Raw genomic sequence first — 20,498 nt, forward strand, 5'->3', positions numbered from 1 at the left:
TAATGAAGATAATTTCATGAGTAAAATAGGCATGACTTGCACATAAAAAATTATATGAAAAAGTGTATGCTTTACCTTAAGGCTCAGTACACTGAGTTATTTGCTTTCTACTAGAGAAATAAACTTCCACTTAAAAAATTAAATACTTCTTACTGCAATTTTTTAATTCACCAACAGATTTTAATTTTAGGTTGAGCCAGCAGGGAATTATTAAAACTGATAAAGCCTGGTTTAGCTATATAGGCCAAATGCTTTGATGTCTGCGAGGTATACGTTACCCTTTCTTCTTTTTTAATCCTCATTATCTATTTCATTCCAACTTCCTGTAAAGTACTGAATTACTGATAAAATTGTAAAAAGTAAGCAATTCCTTCATGAGCACGAGTGGATTAACCAAAGGAAAATGAGCACTCTTCAAGCACATGTCCTGCTCTTCCCTCTCGCACACTTACGCCCCTTCTCCCTGCAGGAAGACAAGCAAGAACATTTCTACTTGGTCTGGGGCAAGTAGAAAAATCAGTGGCTATGGAAATTAGAGGATAAAAATGTTACACAGAGATGAAACAAAGAAACAAGGTGGGGGGAAGTCAAGACAGAAAAGTCACTGGTGAAAGGCTTGTCTAGAACTGGAGGGAAAAATGCCCAATGCATTCTCAGGTTTAATTTATCTCACAAATCGTGTTGGACATCTCTGAGCCAAGAGCTCGTTAAAACAAATTTTTTATTTCACTGGGAAAAATATAAGAACCATCTGTCCCAGGTGACACTGCCTGCGGCATCTCCCTAAAGATAGAGTTCTCAGTAAGGCAGCTTGAGCTTAGTGCTGCACTAGACCTCACAAGCTCAAATACACAGTGTAAAGTTTATCAATTTATTCAGCAGTGAAAACATGCTATTTATTATCTTCTTTAAAGCCACAAGAAGATTAAATCAATCAGCAGTCTAAAGAGGAAGTGTTAATGAAAAAGCAGTGACCTCCTACTGTTTGGCAGCTGTCCTCAATGAATACCAGCTATGAGGAACTGTGCATCACACAACCCAAGCAGTGCTGCTGAGAAATGAGACTATATATTCTCAGGCATTTTAAACTGCCCTGTCAATGATGCTGCTGCCCTTACAGCAGCTCCAGAACACATTCATGAAATATACACTTAAGATGTTCCTGTCAGATGAAAGAACAAACTTAAGAAAGTGCCATTCAAAGGACTAATGGCTTTCTTTATCCTTTAGGAAAGGCTAAGGCAAGGGCAACATACAAACCTGGAAGGGAAGAAAGGCACAGGTACCACCCACAGCACCTCGAGCACCATGGAAACTGATAATGGCCTGAAATTACATTGAAAGCCTTTTAAAAAATGAAGGAGATAATCTTCCCCAAAGTTTCCAAAGTTCTCACCCTTTGAAAAGTTTATTTTTTTCTTCTCATAGAAGTTGAATTATTTTCTTTATGGAAAGACAGTGAGAATGGCACTAGCTCAGTGAAAAACATGCCACAGATTGGAGGTATTAGGACTTTTTATGGTCCAAAGACAGGCAACTTCAATTAATTTGATGTGAATGGCTCAGACCAAAATACTGACTGATTCATCTCTATAGGAAGGATGTTTACACTCCGTATATTAACATCATCCAACTGTAAGGACATCTGCTAAACCCTGAGATATCAACATATCTGAACAAATAGAAGGAAAGACTTTCATAAAAACGCAATAAGATCCAAAGAGTAGAATTTTTATGAGGTTAATGAAAAAACATTGAATTAACATACTACTAATATTTTTTAAGAGCCACAAACTTTACACCTTCAGAGATTAGGCCAATCTTTATAAGGCAGGGAGTAATCAGAGACCTTTGAGTTGCCTGCAATGTGCTCTCCCCTCTCTGTCCCTCTAAGGCTGCTGCCACTGCACCAGCCAAAAGACGGCTCCAGAGGCTGAACAGATCTAGTCTCAAATGGGAAGTCTTAAGCTGCAAAATCATTAAGGGACTATTGGTCATAAAGTTAAAGACCCTCATATTACTACCCTCTATTTAATTTGTCTACAGCCATCATTGTTACTCACAATGGCAAGGCCTTTCCTCAGAGATCTGAGGCAGCCTTCAAATGCAGGTGCTAAACGTGCTCGCCCCTTTCCTGTCTTGATGAAGATGTTCACACTTTTGATTTTGGGATACAAAAAAACTGAAGACTATCAGCTCTGCACACTTCACAGAAAAGGCTATTTTATTCCTCATTCACCAGGCTCCAGCCACTCTAGGGCACAAACAAGTCTTGGCTCCCAGACACCATGCTCCCTTCAGAAGCTGCTGCCGAGACAATGCCAACCCCACATGTCACAGCCCACACCAGCCTTCAAAATCAGAGTGGTGAGACTTTAAAAGCAGAGCTGTATCAGGTGACAGGCTGTGGGAAGCACATTGTCTCTCTCTGCCCCAGCAACAACAGACATAAAACCTTCTTTAATGTACTCCTGAAAACATCAGCATTACCCCAGAGTTCTTGTCCTGGGTTTTGGCTGCCCATCCGAAAGCATGGAAGCTGTTGTCTAACTGAATGGTCATTCTCTTACTTTCAATTCTGAAGTACAATTAGAAGATGGACTCTTGAAAAGATGATGGTGCCTTCTGCAGCTCAGGTGACTTGAAAATTTTAACCACTCTGGAAACAGCTATTACCAACCATTATGCTGGTTTTTAGACTGGAGTCAGCTTAAGTACCTTAAGTCAATAGGCAGCGAGGAAGCATTTACAGCAGAGAAAACTCTCCCTCTGCTGCCTCCTCCTTCAAATTACATGTCTCTCTCTCCTAACAGCATCCCAAATGTAAGGACTTGATATCCTACAAAATTGGAAAATTACAATCAATGTGTTAATTGCACATCTAATTAAATAATCAGCATCACTAAAATGCAAAGGCATCTGGGCATAGACATGTACTGTGGGTAGAAAAACCTGTAATTATACTCTCAGTTGGAGCTGTAATTACTTTTTTTGATCAAGAAACCTGGGAAGGCAAGGTTGCAGATGATATGAAACGCAGACCTTAAGTAGACATAACAGCTTTCCAACGTGAACTGGTTGAGGCAAGCGCAAGGGAAGTAAGCTATTAGCATTTCTATTGTAAATACAGATAAAGAAATAACAGACTTTACTTGCAGCAGTGGAAAGCTATGTTAGACACCTGGAAAAGCTTTTAATCAGCGGTGAGCAGAGACTATCAAGGGAAGCTAAAAACTCTATCCCAGAAGATTTTAACAAGTGGAAGTACATACATTTTTAAGGGATGCTTTTGAAGAAGATAGGTGGCCTAGTTAATCACTTCACATATCAGTTTTATTGCTCTTTATCCTTCAGAGCCTATCTGAGGTAGTATGCTACAAGGTAACACATACAGCTGGCTAAGAGGCATGAGGGTACATTAGTCTCCACAGATGATCTGCAGGACAACCCTGCTTCCCACAGCACAACAGCTTAGTTCAGACACTGCAGAGCCTGTTTTTCCTACCTGAGCTTGACAGTGAGAACATGGAAACTGTCTCTCACAGAACTGTCCATGCATTCTGCAAGGTCAGTCCAACACACAGAGATTTGGCTAAACAAAGTAAATGTCTTGATTCTACAAGGTACATTCTGTATGAACTTCCACAATTCTTTCTCTGGTTGAAGGTAAATCCCTTTCTCAGCTAGAAGAGGGTGTCCTTCTGCTCACTGAACAAGAAACTACTTAATATTGTTTCCTTGGTGTTACTCAAAGAAGGATGGCATGCTTTATTCATTATATCACAGCCAGACCTTACCATTACTTGCAGTTACATCACCATTACATGCAGTGAGCTAAGGGGCACTCTTCATCACATTACTAAAGTCATTCAAGCTTAATTAGTGTTTTGACAGTATACCTGTGAAATTAAGAAGTCCTCATTACAACTGAAGAACAAGGGAAGTATCAGGTCAAGAGCTTCTTCTCTGAACACTCATCTCAGGACAGCAAACCCCAGATTTCTTAAAGTAATTAAGCTGGGAACATATCAAGCACTAAAAAGTTTGGCTTTCCAGCTACTTCACTTACTGCTCTGATAATTCATTTCCAGAATCTTAAATCAAATAACCAGAAACCAGTTCACAATTTGAGAGAGAGGCAAGGGAAAAATCCTTTCAAAAGCCACAGTGGCTTGTCCAGAATCATGTAAAAACACGACACAGGAATAACAACTAAATATCCTACAAAACAATGCCTAGCTACTCTGCTAACAGGTTGTTTCCTCTACTAGCACTTTCCTTCTCATTGCTGTATATGCCTCAGCTTTCAAAAAGTAGTAGGCAGAAAACATTTTTTACTATCTTACCTTCACCTTTATGTCTCCTGGCTTAAGTAATATGCTTTTCTCTTGGTGGGAGTAATTTTGTGTATTTATATTCTCTGCCGAAGGCATCAGTGGATTAATGAACCCAAAAGCCCTGCAAATACTTCCTGTGAACCCCATACAAGCTTCTGCCAGTCTCCGAGGACACCATTAACACAGACACTGAACAAGAAAAAAAAGAACTGCCACATCAGGTGTCTGACAAAACCAACTCCAGCAACCACACCCATATTAATAAACTCAGACATACTTTTCACACCTCCAGTAAAGGTGCTTGACAGGATCACATTGGGCCTGAATTAAGGGGCTCTGGAAATCCAGTCAGTCTGCTCTGTTAACTGGGAGGGACAGAGGAAGAAATATAATGCAAAAAAACCTAAAATGCCTGGACTAAAAAGATTCTGCAAGAGTATGAAAACTGCACTACAAACCAGACTTTGATAACACAGCTGACCTCAGTGAAGTCACTGAGAGGCCAGTAAGTCCCTCTGGCAAAAGTCTGTGATGAGAGGGGCAAGCACAGCTGAACTAAAACACACTCAAATACTGAGCAGGTATGGTGGGGTTATTCCAATAGCTGGTGCCATTGTTCAGTGCCCCCAGGTCACCAAAACCATTCCACCCTCCCACAGAAATGGGTATAGAGGCATGATTAAATAGGGATGATTCTGGCAGCTGTGAACAGTTGTATATTAACAAGCTATTACTACTGTGAGCTAAAAATAGAATGACGTAATTTGGACGAGTAATGTGTATCCATGTCACAAAATATGAAGGAGAGTTATACTTGCTTTAAATTCAGTTCCCTAAATTAGACATAACAAAAGTCAGAGTGAATACAACAGCCAATCCATAGGTATTTGTGTAGACAAAACTGGATCCCTCAAGTACCCGTTACATGAGATACCACAAAAAACTTGCAGGAATTTCAATCTGCTGCACTAACATAATACACTGAATAAAAATAGAAAAATATAAATAAATTGCATTAAAATTTAGCACTCTAAGATTCTCAATAACAGTTTCTCAAAAATGTGTTTGCTATCTTAAAATACAAGGTGGATATTGACTCATTAACAAAAATAAAACCCAGATGGAGACATGGTTAAAATAAACTGATCTTTCACATAAAGCAATTTCTATTTGTATTTCAAATATTCTTGTATGCAACAAACTAAAGCATTAACCAAAGTGAGGCTAAATGAATTGAGTCTTGAACTGACTTATCTAAATTTGCTCTTAGATGGACAGTTCTATTACATCGTTTTTAGTTCATGTCCCTGATTTTGTGTCTATTGCTTTTCAAGGTCTCCTATAAAAGAATTTTCGAGTGCTAGCTTCTAAAAATCTTTTAATGACTATGAGTTCACTTGCAATTTATTGCCTACGTAAGAAACTGAAATCCCATGGGGAATTTCTAAAATCTGATTTTAGAACAAACCTGTTTACAACCTGTACCATATTTTCTGAACTATTACCACTCGAACATTCGTCAGAAAACAAAATTGTATCTATGACAGGTTCATTACCAGGCATGAGTCACTAAGAACACCCGTTCTTCAAGAAACCCCTCATGCAGTCTAGCATCCTTAATATCTGCTGTGCAACTGTACGGAAAAGCCACCACCCAAGAAGGGCTGCAACATGATTTTCACAATTTCACTTCTGTGAGAACTTCTAAGTAGCAAATACTGCTCCTACACACCTCTGGTTGTGTTTGGATACCCACAGGGTCCTGTAATGTGGCAGCTTGATAGCAAAGGCAGGCAGGTGGGCAGAGTGAATACAGGGAGGCCACGCCATAAGGAACAGTGACGGAGGCTATGGTTCCACGGACATTTCTGACAGCCTACTTAGAGGCTGTCTGGATGATGAAGCCCCGATTCTTTGCTCCCACTGGCAACTGTCATAATATAGCATCCATAAAAAGACCCATTTTTAGATTAATTAGAAAGGGCAAAGAAACCAATTTGGAAGTTGTTCACTAACAATTAGAAAAATCACTTTCTGATTTCTAGTCTGGGTTTGTTCTTATGCCCTTCTGCTCTTGTGCTAACAATAACCTTTCACTTAAAAGATGTAAACTTGCCAATATTTATTCCCATGCTCTATTAGTACATGGCAGCAACATCTGCTCTCAGCTTCCAGTCTACTCAGCTGAGCCATACTTGTTTGGTCTCATCTCACACAACCTCAGCACATTCCCACCCTGGGCTGCCTTGATGTCCCCTCTCTAACTTGTATTCTCTGATGTTTGCAATAGTCCCCATTTTCTCCAAATCATTTACTGGATTCCTACACGTAGTATTAGAAATACTATAGAAATACAGACAGAAGAGACCTATTGCCTACCTTGTTTGCTACAGTGTAGCATGGAGCACAAAGCAATTAATTTTACTAATTTCCCATTTGCCAGGCAGTTAAGGCGTTCTTTCTATAACTTTCTACAGCCCTACTAGTGAGGGCAGAGCAAATGAGTTTACAGTTACACAGAGCAGCCCTGTCTTCTCTTACTGACCCAATGCATAAACCCAGCTCAAACAGGATCCTTCTGTTTTGAGCACACAGTCCCCTAGTCCAGAGGGCAGCACCACTGCTCACCTGCTACTACATCACCCTGCAAACCTGAAGGCAAAAGCCACCCAGTCAGCAACAGACTTCTTGCCTAGAGCACCCCAGCAAACCGGTACTCAGGTTTACCTCAGCCCTTCCAGCATCTGGTACCTGCACACCTGAGCAACAGCTGAGAATCAAAAGCTACAATTGGGATTTTACCCCTGCTTTATGCCCAAATTATCCTTCCTTTTACAGCACATGAAGGATAGAGCTATCAACAACCTCAGGAAATTCTTCCTGCATAACAGATATTGATACACTGATGTTCTCAAGTGCCTTTCAGCAGAGGAGGTGTGTTACAAACTCAGCTCACAGACTGCCAGGAAAGGCTGCAGGCCTTTTCTTACAGATCCAAAAAAGCTAAGGAGAGGAGGAACTGGTCCCACCTTTACCACCTCCAGATTTCAAATTAAACCCATAGGGAACCACTGAAAAGCCCTTTTGAAAGGGTCAGTCATTAACCATCAAAGCAATAGAAACACACAGTTTGACCCAAATCCAGCTCACATGATCAGTCCTCCACAATGCCACAAAACCGTCCAGATTAAATATGAGCAGTATGTGTGTGTCTATCACATAGCTTAAAAATCCCATGTGAATGCCAAGAAATTAGTCTGGATGCAAAGAAAGTTCTTGTTAACTTGGTAAGAGTTAACTCAGTAAGAACTACATCCTAATAGGCAGCATTCATTTACTGCATCACAAAACCTATTTGAATTCTATGCAGAAAATAAAAATGTTACTCTATTTCCAGCTGACACACCTGAAGGACAGGATGTCATCCAGAGGGACCTGGAAAAACTTGAGGAGTTGCCCATGGGAACATCACGAGGTTTAACAAAGCCAAGTGCTGGTTCTGCACCAGGGTCAGATCAACCTCTGGTATCAGCACAGGCTGGGCATGAACAGACCCAGAGCAGCCCTGCCATAAGGACATTCCCCAGCCATGGCACTCACAGCCCAGAGAGCCAAACGTGTCCTGGGCTGCATCCAGAGCCCCGTGGGCAGCAGGGCAGGGAGGGGATTCTGCCCCTCTGCTCTGCTGAGACCCACCTGGAGCACTGCATCCAGAGCTGGGGTCCAGCACAGGAGGGACAGGGACCTGCTGGAGCGAGACCAGAGGAGAGACACAAAGATGATGAGAAGGATGGAGCATGGCTGAGAGAGCTGGGACTGCACAGCCTAGAAAAGTTCCAGGCTGATCAGATTGAGGCCTTCCAGTACCTCAAGAAGGGAGCCCACAGGGAAGATGGAGAAGGACTATTCACAATGACAGAACAAAGAAAAATGGTTTCAAACTAAAAGAGAGTAGGTTTAGAATAGACATTGGGAAGAAATTCTTTACCGTGAGGGTGGTGAGGCACTGGCACATACTGCCCAGAGAAACTGTGGGTGCCCCATCCTTGGCAACATTTAAGGTCAGGTTGGGTGTGGCTTGGAGCAACCTGGTCTAGGTGAAGGTGTCCCTGGCCATGGCAGGGGGGTTGGAATTCGATCCTCTTTAATGCAAGCCATCTTATGACTCTATGATTCAGTTACTATACTATGTAGGACCATGCAGAACTGGAGTACTGATGTCTTCAGGCACTGTATTATGCAATATTAACAGCTTTTTGATTTATGAATACCACTTTTACAATAGGGGGAGGGGAACAAAGCAATCCCCTCACTTCAATCTGGATGCATGGTAGTGGAAGACTTCAGTTACACAACCTGCACATGACTCCAAAAATTGGCTCAGAAGCATGCAAGGCAAGTCTGCCGTACATCTAAACAAGTTGTGTAATGACACAGCTTGGAAAACAAGAAACAACTGAGAAAAAAGCAATACTAAAAGAAAAAAACTATGAAGTCCTGGCCCCTTTTTCCTGATATTCTGGCTTTTCCAAAGAAATTATGTTATTATTCAATGCATTTGCTAACATTGCACGAACAGTTATTGCTTTGTTCATGATGCTCTCAGCCAGTGCTGGTTAAAGTCATCTTTTCTTCAACTCTTCTGCTTTGTAAGATGAAGCCCACTGCTATCTCCCTGGTGCAGCATTTCTTGTACAGATTGCTTCAGTAATACACAGAACTGGGAAATATCCCCTCCTCCCACACAGATCCTTAAAAATAAGAGTGTGAAGTCTGGCTCTCCCAACAGCCAATGCTATTTTTGAGGAGTGCGTATGTGGCAGGTAGGAGTCCCCCCACCCACCTCTCCCATTGCACCCCTATTTTGAGCAGAAGCAACTGGTGTACTCCAGCGTCAGATGAAACTCTCAATTTTTCCTAATAAGCACCACACATTAGTGTCGTGTCAAGGTGATCAGGGCACCACAGGTTTCTGTGCCCCATTCCAAATCACACACAACTTCTATCACCAGAGCACACTGCTGTTATTCTATTTGCCATTATATTCCCAAAACAAGATGCAAAGAGGGGAGTTTTGCGTAAGGTCGAAATGGTTGTCTCAGCTCCATTTCTAGTGTTCTTCTATGGCCTTTAGTATATACTACTTAGAGGACTCAGTCCACTCTTCATACAAATCTGGGTTTCATTTTTACTGAAAGCTTCACCACTGCATCAGGTCCTGAGAAAAGACAATCACTTGGTCAAGAAAGTTTTTGGAAAAGCCTTGGTACAAATGTGAATGCAAGCTGGGCAGCATCAGACATGAGTAAAGAGCCTATTGTAGTTTACCCCAGTTCAGAGGAATGAGCTATGTGCACACAGACAGTTCCTTCAGCCTGCCACACTCATGTCACTTCTGGATATCACCACCACAGAAACTACTGTGAGCTCATAGCCTATGAGAAATGTTGTCATTAAAAAAAGGCAGAAATCATGGATACACAGTCTTACCAAGAATCTAGGAGTTGTACAAGACAAAGGTCATCTATCCACATCACCAGTGCACTGCTGCTGCCCACATCTTGTTTTCTGATCAGCAGAGGTACACTTGCATGGAGAGGAAGAAAGGTGACTAAGATACCTTTTCCTTCAGAAAACACCAGCTTGCCACCCAGATTTTGCTTTACAGGACCATAACGGATTTGAATGAGAATACTTCTCTGGTCTAAGATGTCCAAACAGTTGAGGGAGAGAGTTGTTCCCTGAAGGAGAGTTACATCTTAGCAGTCAATGCACTTTTCTAAACCATGGCATACCTAGGTTAAAATCTCAGTGTCACTCAGTATTGAGATCAGGAACAAGAGTCTTATTTCTCCCTTATTCTAGACATACTTATTTCTAAAAAATTAATAGCTATAATGACACTCTATTCGTAACCGGTGCTGTCATTATGACCTTAGAGAAGCACAGAGTTCAGCCAAACTGGATTACCTGAAAATATTGTGCAGTACCGGCACAAAGAAAGAGATGTACCTGACTGTGGAACACACCATGTTTGTAAACTATATCCCAGATGTTGCAATAACAGCTTCTCTTTCTTTTTAAGGAAATAAATGGAATAAACCTTGGAAGAAAAGCAAACTAATCTTGGATCCCTGTTTAAAGGCTTCAAAACAATTTTGACTTAAGAGATATTTACAGTTTATGACACGAGTCTAGAGAAGCAAAACCCCCTGAATTTGTTTGGAGTTTTTTCTAATCAGCAACAAGAGATATGGAGAAAACTGAAAGGTACTTATGCCCAGTGTGGCAGGGGTACAGATAACCAACATGAAAACTGGCTTTCAGCAGAGATGAGTGTCAATATATTGATATGTTCAGAGATGCCTGCACAAAGTCCAGTTAGCAACTGAGAAGGCTCCAAGCTGTTGTGGTCATCATGGAAAACATTGCACATTGCCTCACAAGAGAGCATTTGTCTTATTTTTTCCACTGAAGGTAAGATTATCAACCAGCTGCTCAAAAATCACAACAGCAGCTAATTAAGGCACTCACTATTTTTTGGTGTGTACGTACAAATAATTATTGCTTTGCTCTAAGATTATGTTCATTGTGAAGCACACAAAAAAATTACAGTAGGTCTTAGGGAATCTCAGAAAGGATAAATAAAAATGCTTTTTATCCCAAACAGATGTGAATAGGCAGGTATTTTATTTAAGACACTTGGAGAAGAAAGAAGCTTTCCCTCATTAGAGTACAGCCTGTCAGCTGAACCGTTCCCAACAGAGAGGCAACAACACATACAAGTTATTCAAACACCAAGGAATCATGCCACACTAAAAGCTGCCTCAGGAAAGGCACAGAGGGCTTTGGAGAGTCTCATAAGACTTGGCAGCCTGCAAACTCAGATGGAACAGACAGAACCAAGATTATGGCATCAGGAGACAGTCTCCACTACTTTTGTATTTGAATGCTTTTTATATAACTGTTGTTGTGCAATCCCTATAACATCTAAAAGCTGCATTTGCAGAAAGGATTTGACTACCATAGCCACCTAACATCAAACAGTCTGCAGTACCACTGACAGCAACCCTCAGATCAACAGGCCTGAACAACAGGATCTCCACCTGAGGGTAGGAAGGGCAAATTCAGGACCACAAGAATGTTCTACAGACCCTCACCAACACGGATCCCTAAGACACTTGATCAGGAATGCTGGTATTTTGATGGTCGTTAAGATGAACTCCATAGATCATTAGATAGAAAAGAAGGAAGATACAACTGGAGACATACTTTTTCTGCATGAAGAGAAGTTTCTAGTAACTCTCTCTTAGAGTCACAATGCTTCAGTTTGTTTCTTTACCACTGTGTGGGAGACTTTGAAAATGCAGAGCTTACTCATCTTCACGGGACTGATAAAGAGACACCTAGGCAACACAACTTAAGGGAAATAAAATGCCAGAAGTAAATTATTGCATGGACTGCAAAATCCATGAGAGGTGGAAAGGGACTGCTTCCAGTCTTTTGCTGACTGGCTCAAAGCAGTTTGCTCTCCACTAACCAAATGGGCTGATGCACTGGTTTTACTAATCAGAGGTCCTGGGTTCACATGTGGGGGTTGATTTCAACCACACAGGGACAGGAAGAAACTTGCAATCAAAGCTGCAACCAAAACTGGCACCAGACCCTGCTGGTCTCTTCACCATGAGTTTAAGTCCAGCAAGGACTCCTTAGTTGCTTATGAAGGGAATAGTGGTACTTTGCACCAACAGCTTGCTTTCTCAAAATCAAGCAATCAAGCTTCACACTACAAAAATCACCAACATAGCACCCTCCCAGAACCAGGGCTTTTAAAACTGAGACTCTCATGGTTCTTAAATATTTGCAGGTGCTTGATCAGAGGTGAAGCTATAGAGCATGGGAAAATCAGACTAAGGATATGACTGGGCACCTGTAACACTAAAAGAATACCCCCTTCAGTCCTCATTACTGCAGGTGATCATAATATTCCAGACAACTACTGTCATGAACTACATCTGCCATCTCAGTATGTGATCTGACTATGTATCAGTCAAAAAGAAGAGACCATTGACGTTTAACGGGGAACGACAAAGGATACATCAAAATAATTGGTACAAAATGGCATTATTTTAAAAAATGAGGAAACACTTCTCCCATTACTTTGGTTTTCAAACAAAAGTAAGTCAATTGATGTATTTAATATGCTGGCAGAAAATAGGAAAATTATGCTTAAGAATTTCTTCCCCCTTAACAAATTCAATGTAAGCAGAGAAAATCCAAGATCCCATACCTTCTTCTAATATTTAAATATACTTGAAAGAGTTGGTAAGACAGGTAATTTGATGATTTGACTGAATTTTTGCTCTTCTTTGGTCTGCCTATTCTTCTGTTATACAAAAGTCAGATTCAAATTTGTATGGTTTTAGAAGCCACACATCTGTGTCCCTAGCTGAAGGCAATTTCAGTTACTGAGGGTTGGAAGTTGAAGATGTGTTTGTTCTTCTCGAAAAGAAGCTTCCACTGAGGGACTGCAGCTGATGAGCTATCAATTAATCCCTCTTTGTAGTCAAAGTTCTAAGTGTGAAGGTGAGGATTACTGAATCACTCCTTGCAGAGCTGAAAACCCTAGCTGATTCTGGCATAATTAAGTTTCCTCTTCACAGAGAAAGAGAACAAGAAAAACAGCAGAAGCGAAGAACAAAACGTACGTGCATGCTACAACAAAGTTTTTTTAACATGCACAATTACAAATTCCTGTGCCATTTTGTAACTGTCAAATCTTAATTAAAATACTACATTTCTCTGACTCATGGTCAGAATGTAGGATGCATGTACATTATTCACATGAATATTAATCTTTTCCCAGGTAGGAGGCTGAATTACTCAGGGGATTTATAATCACATCACATATGGAAACTTCTTGGGTGTCTTTTTCTTTTTTTGGACTTTTTCTTTATTCTTTCAAATTTCAGTCAGATCACTAACAATTAAGGGCTGCAAGAACCATTTCAGTAGTCTATGTGATAGGAGTCCAGGCCCTCAGATATGTGAGGGGGAGCTCTATGTGTATTCATTAATTGTTACAGCACATGGAGAAAGAGGAACCCAGAAGTGTGCTGGAGACATCTCTTATGAGCATTAAGGACCACCTGCTCTGAAGTGCTGGAGCAAACAGGGAGAGTCCTCTTGAAAGCTCCTAGCTAATGACAGAAGATGGAAAGGTGTTAAGACAGTGACCAGAGAAATAAGACATGATCTTTTCTAGCTACCAAGGGTATCACCTGCTTAGACTATCCTCACAGGGACCTTTAAAATCCTGATCCTTATCTGAAAGTCTGTCTTTGTATCACTGACCTTCAAACACAATCTATGAATAAGCTGATGACTCAACTCGCACAGAAAGCAACTAGCAGAGATGTTCTCCTAGATTTGACCATAAGTGAGATGCATATTAAGCATATTTGAGATTGCAAATGCATCTGAAGAAACTGTAAGAATCATCCTGATACCTTAGAAGGAATTAGACAAGATAGAAAACACATGATTTAAGAACACAAATTAATAAAAATTCAGAAAGTCAGTGTCTAGAGCTCAAGAGAAAGAGGCATAAAGGGCCTGGGAGTTCAAGAAGCTGTTAACAGCTAATGAAACAGCATTACCATCAGAACCTGCCCCAGTGAAGAAACCTCCTGCCCCCTAGGAAGGTTTGAACTCTCTTCCTGAGCAAGTTTTTAAGGACTAAAATGATTGCACTGGAAAGGAATCAAAGGATGAAGCACAAAATTGAACATCTAGCAATGAACACACAATATGACAAATAAAGGATGGATGCCATTCATAGGAAGACAGAGGTATCATCAGGTGGCATTAAAAAGGCTGGAAATTTGATGCCTTGATTGCTTCAGGTCTTCAGTGAAAGCGACAAGCACAGTCAGACAGCTGACAGAATTAATACTGGACTGTAGGGGGGGTTTAAAGGAAAAAAGGCTCAGAAAGTTATAAAAAAGAGGCTCCAGTAAAGAAACAAAATTGAAAAACATAACCACCTTATCTGTCTGTTAAGTCAGATAGATGACTGATAAATGCTTATCCTCAGGTTGCAACACTGATAATCATTAAGCACTAAGAACTTGAGAAATAGGCAAAATCAAAATTTGAAAAAGGCAAAGCAAGTATTTGTGGTTAAAAAATAGCAAGAGAAAGCCTTGGATAATTATAAAAGCATTAGCTTGACACACACCCAGTTCCCTGAGGATTGAAAACTGGAACAAATAATCAAATTATTTGCAAATCTTCTAGAACACGAAAAGGAGAGAAATAACTGTGAGCATATTATCAAGAGCAGAACTGTGTCAAATGCATTTAACTTCCTTCTATGATGAGCTAAATTATTCTAAGAGGTAGAAAGAGAGTAAGAGAAGTTTTATACCCTGTGATCTGGATGAAGCTGTTAAAGTAGATGCAAACATGCTGGTAAAAAAAATATATAATCATGGTAGCCAAATTCAAATAATATATCAAACAAGATCCCTCAGGCAACTCTGGTAGCACACAGGCCATCAGCTTTGGTACCACAGACTCCTGTCACAGACAACTTGAATGATTTTTTTCATGTAAAATATAAGGAAGAGACAGACAACAAAGTGCTTACAAAAAGAAAAAAAACACAAATTCTGTAAGAACAAGTGCAAAGCCATATTCAGTTGTAGTCCAACACAAAGATAGGCTATGCAACGACAGACAAAACCATTTTCCAGAAGGAACCTCAGCTGTGGAAAGTGTAAAAGGCTAACTGTGCATCAGTGATAGCCTGTGATAAAAAAAGCACCATCACAGCAGGACAGCCAGTATATCGTGGGATATCAGGACCACAGGTAGGAGAACACAATCTGGGTTGCTCTGAAGTGCACATGAGCAGGCTCCCAGCTGGATTTCTACATTCAGCTTTGGACATTGCACTTCAGGGAAAACAAATAAATGAGTAGGAGAGAGAATAAAAAAGAAAGCCAGGTTGATGGAAGAGTGCCTAAAAATCCTGGCAAGAAAAGACTAAAAGAAAAAGGGTCATCTAGTTAACACAAGAAGAGCAAGTGGGGCTTTGTCCTGTTTTTGCAGTAGTCCTTTACTGTTCCAATATTCTTTATCCTAATCATGAGACATGGATTTATATGGAACAAGAGAGACCTAGAGCAGAGATAAGGAAAAGTCTTTGGACAGAGAAGGCAGCTAAGCCCCAAAGAAGGCTCCTGGAAAGCTCCAATTCCTAAATTTTTCGCTCCAAGGGAATTTTTTTATCACTAGTTGTCAGAAGTGGTCAAGACAAAGCAAATAATGACATTTTGCTATCAAAACTAAACTACAGTTTCAGTATCAATCATCTCAAAGTATGTCATCCTTCCAATTCAGCAGAATCACAAAACAATGCTGAACCATCTCATGGACCTTCTACTCTCTCAGAAAAAGAGAGAGATCCATCAATAGGTGTTGTTGAATCTCTTGTCCCTTGTTTGTGCACTTGTTTTTCATAAGGCACAGAATTAAACTGTTCTGTTTGTATCACATCAGAAGCTCATTTCTTCTTAAATGCTAGTGGCGTTTTCACTTTCCATGTCATACTGAGTGTTCTGATCCAAATCCTCTCTGCTCAGCAGTGAAACCATTGTTAGATGAAAAAGCATTTACAATGAAGGGAAGGGGAAGGGGAAAGGGGAAAGGGGAAAGGGGAAAGGGGAAAGGGGAAAGGGGAAAGGGGAAAGGGGAAAGGGGAAAGGGGAAAGGGGAAAGGGGAAAGGGGAAAGGGGAAAGGGGAAAGGGGAAAGGGGAAAGGGGAAAGGGGAAAGGGGAAAGGGGAAAGGGGAAAGGGGAAAGGGGAAAGAACTATTTTGCCACCCCAGATGCAAAGCAACAACAACAACAACAAACAGTCCTCAAAAATTTGAAAAAATCCACAAGATAAAGTCCTGATTGTGACAGATACTGTAAAATCTCCTATAAAAACAAAACAAGTCATCTCTAGAAGAATGTAGTATTCTTAAGTGAAATGTATTAACTCTGCACTTTGGGTAGCAGGCAAATTCTAGGGAACATGAACACCATATGTTATCTTTCTGTGGGCATACAAATGGATAAAACCATAAGAATTTTTTTTTTTTTTAAATCCAACTTTTTCGTTCTGAAACACTGTTTTCTAAAACAAGAGTGTTTATACTGTTATACAAAATGTCACAACCTTTTCCTTTTGGCTTCCCAAATCAAGACTATTTATTTTTAATCTTATTTTCACGAGATGGAAATACCAGGGCTTACTATACACCCACTTTCAATAAGTATATATAAAAATATTTGATGCAAAGTTTCCCAAGGAACATTTTCACATGAGAAATAATACAGATAACTCCTACTAAACTAACAAGCTATCCTCAAGTTGCCTTGAGAAAAAGTCTTCATTTCAAACAATTTAGAATAAACCATTTAAGTCCTAGACAACATTATTATTATTAACAAATTCATAGCTAATTTCTCAGCTTCTGATATTCATCTCTAGCTCCACACAATTATGTTAAAAATGTTAAAATGTCTGGTAGAATCAGAGAGCTCTAAAGTCATCACAACATGTTGCAATGCTGCACAATACATTTGATAAAATTTTTGTCTGTGAAACATCAAGAGGAAGAAGAGGAGGAAGAGGAGGAAGAGGAGGAAGAGGAGGAAGAGGAGGAAGAGGAGGAAGAGGAGGAAGAGGAGGAAGAGGAGGAAGAGGAGGAAGAAGAAGAAAATGAAGAAGAAGAAAATGAAGAAGAAGAAAATGAAGAAGAAGAAAATGAAGAAGAAGAAAATGAAGAAGAAGAAAATGAAGAAGAATGAAGAATGAAGAATGAAGAAACCTTGAGCCACAGCAGCTCAGAAAAGGAGCAAAGCAATACTCCATCCTACCTGTTGAAGCTGCAGTCGGACTTTGCTAATGGCTCTAATCCAATGGGCTCTTGCTGGAGGAAATGGTGGTGGCTCCATGTCACCCTGGTAGCTTGAAAAATAAGAAACAGGAAATCACTACTTGAAAGACATTTATCTGTAGCACTAAAGATTCAACCACATAGTGCAATTACAGCTTCAGCTCTGAAGGAACCAACAGGCTCCAGTCAGCACAGCTGTTCATGTGCCCTGGGAAGTAAGAGGCTAAAGCACAGGTTTCCTTAAACTCAGGAGCCACCTTGAAAACTGATGAGCTGAAAGAAATGAGCTGTACACAATCCAAACCCAGGAGGAAGGTGATGTTTGTGCAAATAAGAGGAAAGTGTGTAACACCAGACCAAGCCAATGCAACACAATGGTATCCTAATTACAGACACAAAGAGGTGAATGGAAGATTTTGTATCTCTATGTTTGTTGCAGTTCCCTTCTAGCTACTGCCCCTTCCTACTCCTCCTACAAATTTCCAGCCCCCTCTTTAGTGGAAACACTGGCAACAGGACTTAGTCCTGAGTTTCTGCTGTGCCCTGAACCTCTGTCACTCCACTCTTTCCTACAGCTTTTCAAGAGAATGTGCAGATCTGTCAGGAATGCTCCATCTCAATGCCCCACAATCCCTGACCTTGTGATACCTTGGGGTTTTGGTTGCATTCCTGCTTTTGTATGCTGCTGAGGTGTAAATCACAAAAACAAGTACCTTTTCCTGCCTGCAAAGCACCCACTCCATACTGCTGACTGTATAAAACGACCCATAGATAAGACCCATACATATCCATGCTACAGGTCTAGCTCAGATGCAGCTCTAGGGATCAACACTCAGAGCTCAGTTGTTCCATGTCCATAGAGACAGGAGAGCACTGCCTGAGGGTGGAGAGAAAGGGAGCCAGTGAGGCAGGAGCCTCAATCAAAGTTAGATACCTAAATTAGCCTGAAATAGACTATGCGAATAACCTTTCCTGTGAACAAATATAGGCCAGCCATTCTGGGACAAGACTCCTGCTGCTCTGTAAGGAAAAGAGGAAAGTGAATCAGAGTTTAAAAACAGTTTAACACTTTTCTTGTCTTGTTTTCCTCTTTTCATCCTTAGTGTAAGGCTTGCCTACACATGAACTCCTGTAGTTAATTCTATCATCCAAGAACACTGACACCAGCTGTACCCTCCAAAGGGTACAGACATGCAGACATCTTCCCATGGATCTAACTGAACCAGATTTTTAAAAATTCCCTCTTACTTATGAAAGTAAAACCACATCCAGGGCTGTAATGAATTGACTACCTCAAGGAAAAATGTCACTCCCAAATTTAAGGAGTGAAATTTGAAATTTCTGTAGAACCTGTGCAAATCCCAGTACTCCACTCCCCCAAACTTAGATGAAATACTTTTGAAGCCTGTTTTCAATACTGTTGACAGCTTGGAAAGCCAAAGTACAAGGACAAGAAAAGCTGCCACAGTGAGTCAGAGCAACATGCCTATTCATGCTGTAATTCTCTACAACCTACAACTACACAAACACTAACTCTAATGGTGGTAGTCTGCTACACAAGAATGGAACTAGTGAAGCTCTAACCATGAAAACACGTAATTCTTGGTTGCTCAAGCATAAGCTTGATCCCACATGAGCAATAGTAGCAGCTATTTTGGGGCCGGAGTGCGTTCATCAAACCAGAAAGAGAAAATCCAGCAAATGAGCCCCAAGGTGGTGTTCCTCTCTACACACACACAAAAAGCACAGTTTTAGCAAGTGTTCCTCTTTGCACACAGGGCAAACATAGCTTCAGCTTAGTAATGTCCCATAAGTAACTGGTCCTTTACAACACGTTTCACAGATCAGCAACATCAGTTGTCAGAAAAGGCTGCAAGAATAATGTACATAATTTGTCCTGGGAAACAGCTGAAAATGAATTGGTAATGGTTTCACCTACCTCATTAGGACTCCTGCATCAACATCCTTGGGCTTCTCAAGTTCCAGAGGGAGCTTAGCTGCAGAATGGTCTACAGGTTTTTCCTCAGTTTTGCAGACCTTCTCCTCCTCTTTGCCATAAGGCTCCTCTTGCTCCTTGAGCCACACCTGACCATCCTTCTGGTAGCTGCTTGAACTGTGATAAGAGTGATTCGACTGCCTTTCCTGGTGATCATCTTCCTGTTCAGAGCCATGGGCACTTTCATGGGAATGTTCCAGCTCACTGAGGTGAGAGCTTTCCTGGCTGACATTGCAAGAGGAGCTGTATCTACTACTGCCAGCAGGACTATGAGAGAATAAGAAAGTCCATCAGGAAAAAACAGTGGCTTGGAAAAACAGGAAAAAACCTTCACATGTAAAAAAACTGAGCAGAATACTAAATATTACTGAAAAGGCATACTATGAAGTCATACTAAACTATTACATTCTTAGGATTATTATGTAAATACAGACTTGTGAACCTCAAAAGTTTGGTAGGCAGTAGAAATACTTCATACACAGTCTACCAGCATATAAACAATATGTACTTCTTTTGTATATATAAATACATATTTATATACTCTCATATATGCTCTATACATTGGTCTTTCTTGCACCAACTACTGCTTCACTTTACACAAGCTAGAAACTGCAGTGAAGATATTCTAATAACAAGACAGGAATAATAATGGAAACACAGCAATTCAGAGTGAAAGTGTTTCTGTCTTCTGCAGTTTTGCTGCAGTTGGGGTCTTTATCACATCTATTTAAGATTATTATTGTTAAAAAATAAAGTTAACTTTACTTATATATATAAAAAGTTTATGATAAAATACATTGCAGTCAAGATTAGGACTGTCAAAACCTTCAACTTACAATCTTTTCCAAAAGTGGAGCAATTTTTCAAATGAAAGCCACATGTCTCACTCCAGTAGAGCTTTCTCAATAATTTATTTTATATAAAAGCCCCAGCATCACAGGGGCGTGACCGCTGTGATTCAAGACACCACTTTCAGGACTGAATTCCTAGAATATTCAAACAAAATACAGCAGATGGAAATTTCTCATGCAGTCAGAAAAGCTACGGCAAAGAATTAAGCAACACTCATATTTCTCTCTTGCAGTCTCAGAAGAATTTGGAGCCAGGAAGTTCTGTGAGTGCAAAGTTGCAACTGTATGATCAAAGGAACAAGTTTCCCTTTTATTACACAGAATTGTATATATACCTAAATATTAGCAGGTCTCTTTTAAG

General features: G+C 40.4%; 1 protein-coding gene across 1 annotated transcript in view; it reads right to left on the reverse strand.

Moving 5' to 3' along the window:
- Nucleotides 1-20,498, reverse strand: part of UNC13B (unc-13 homolog B) — a 178,620-nt gene that overhangs the window by 107,257 nt on the left and 50,865 nt on the right. Inside the window, exons 11-12 of the mRNA XM_062513980.1 lie at nt 19,230-19,553; nt 17,271-17,361 (exon numbers count right to left, since the gene is read on the reverse strand). Of these exons, the coding sequence (XP_062369964.1) occupies nt 17,271-17,361; nt 19,230-19,553 (415 nt within the window). The remainder of the gene's footprint in view (nt 1-17,270; nt 17,362-19,229; nt 19,554-20,498) is intronic.

This window comes from Cinclus cinclus, chromosome Z, assembly GCF_963662255.1.
Source record: "Cinclus cinclus chromosome Z, bCinCin1.1, whole genome shotgun sequence".
Classification (NCBI taxonomy): domain Eukaryota; kingdom Metazoa; phylum Chordata; class Aves; order Passeriformes; family Cinclidae; genus Cinclus; species Cinclus cinclus.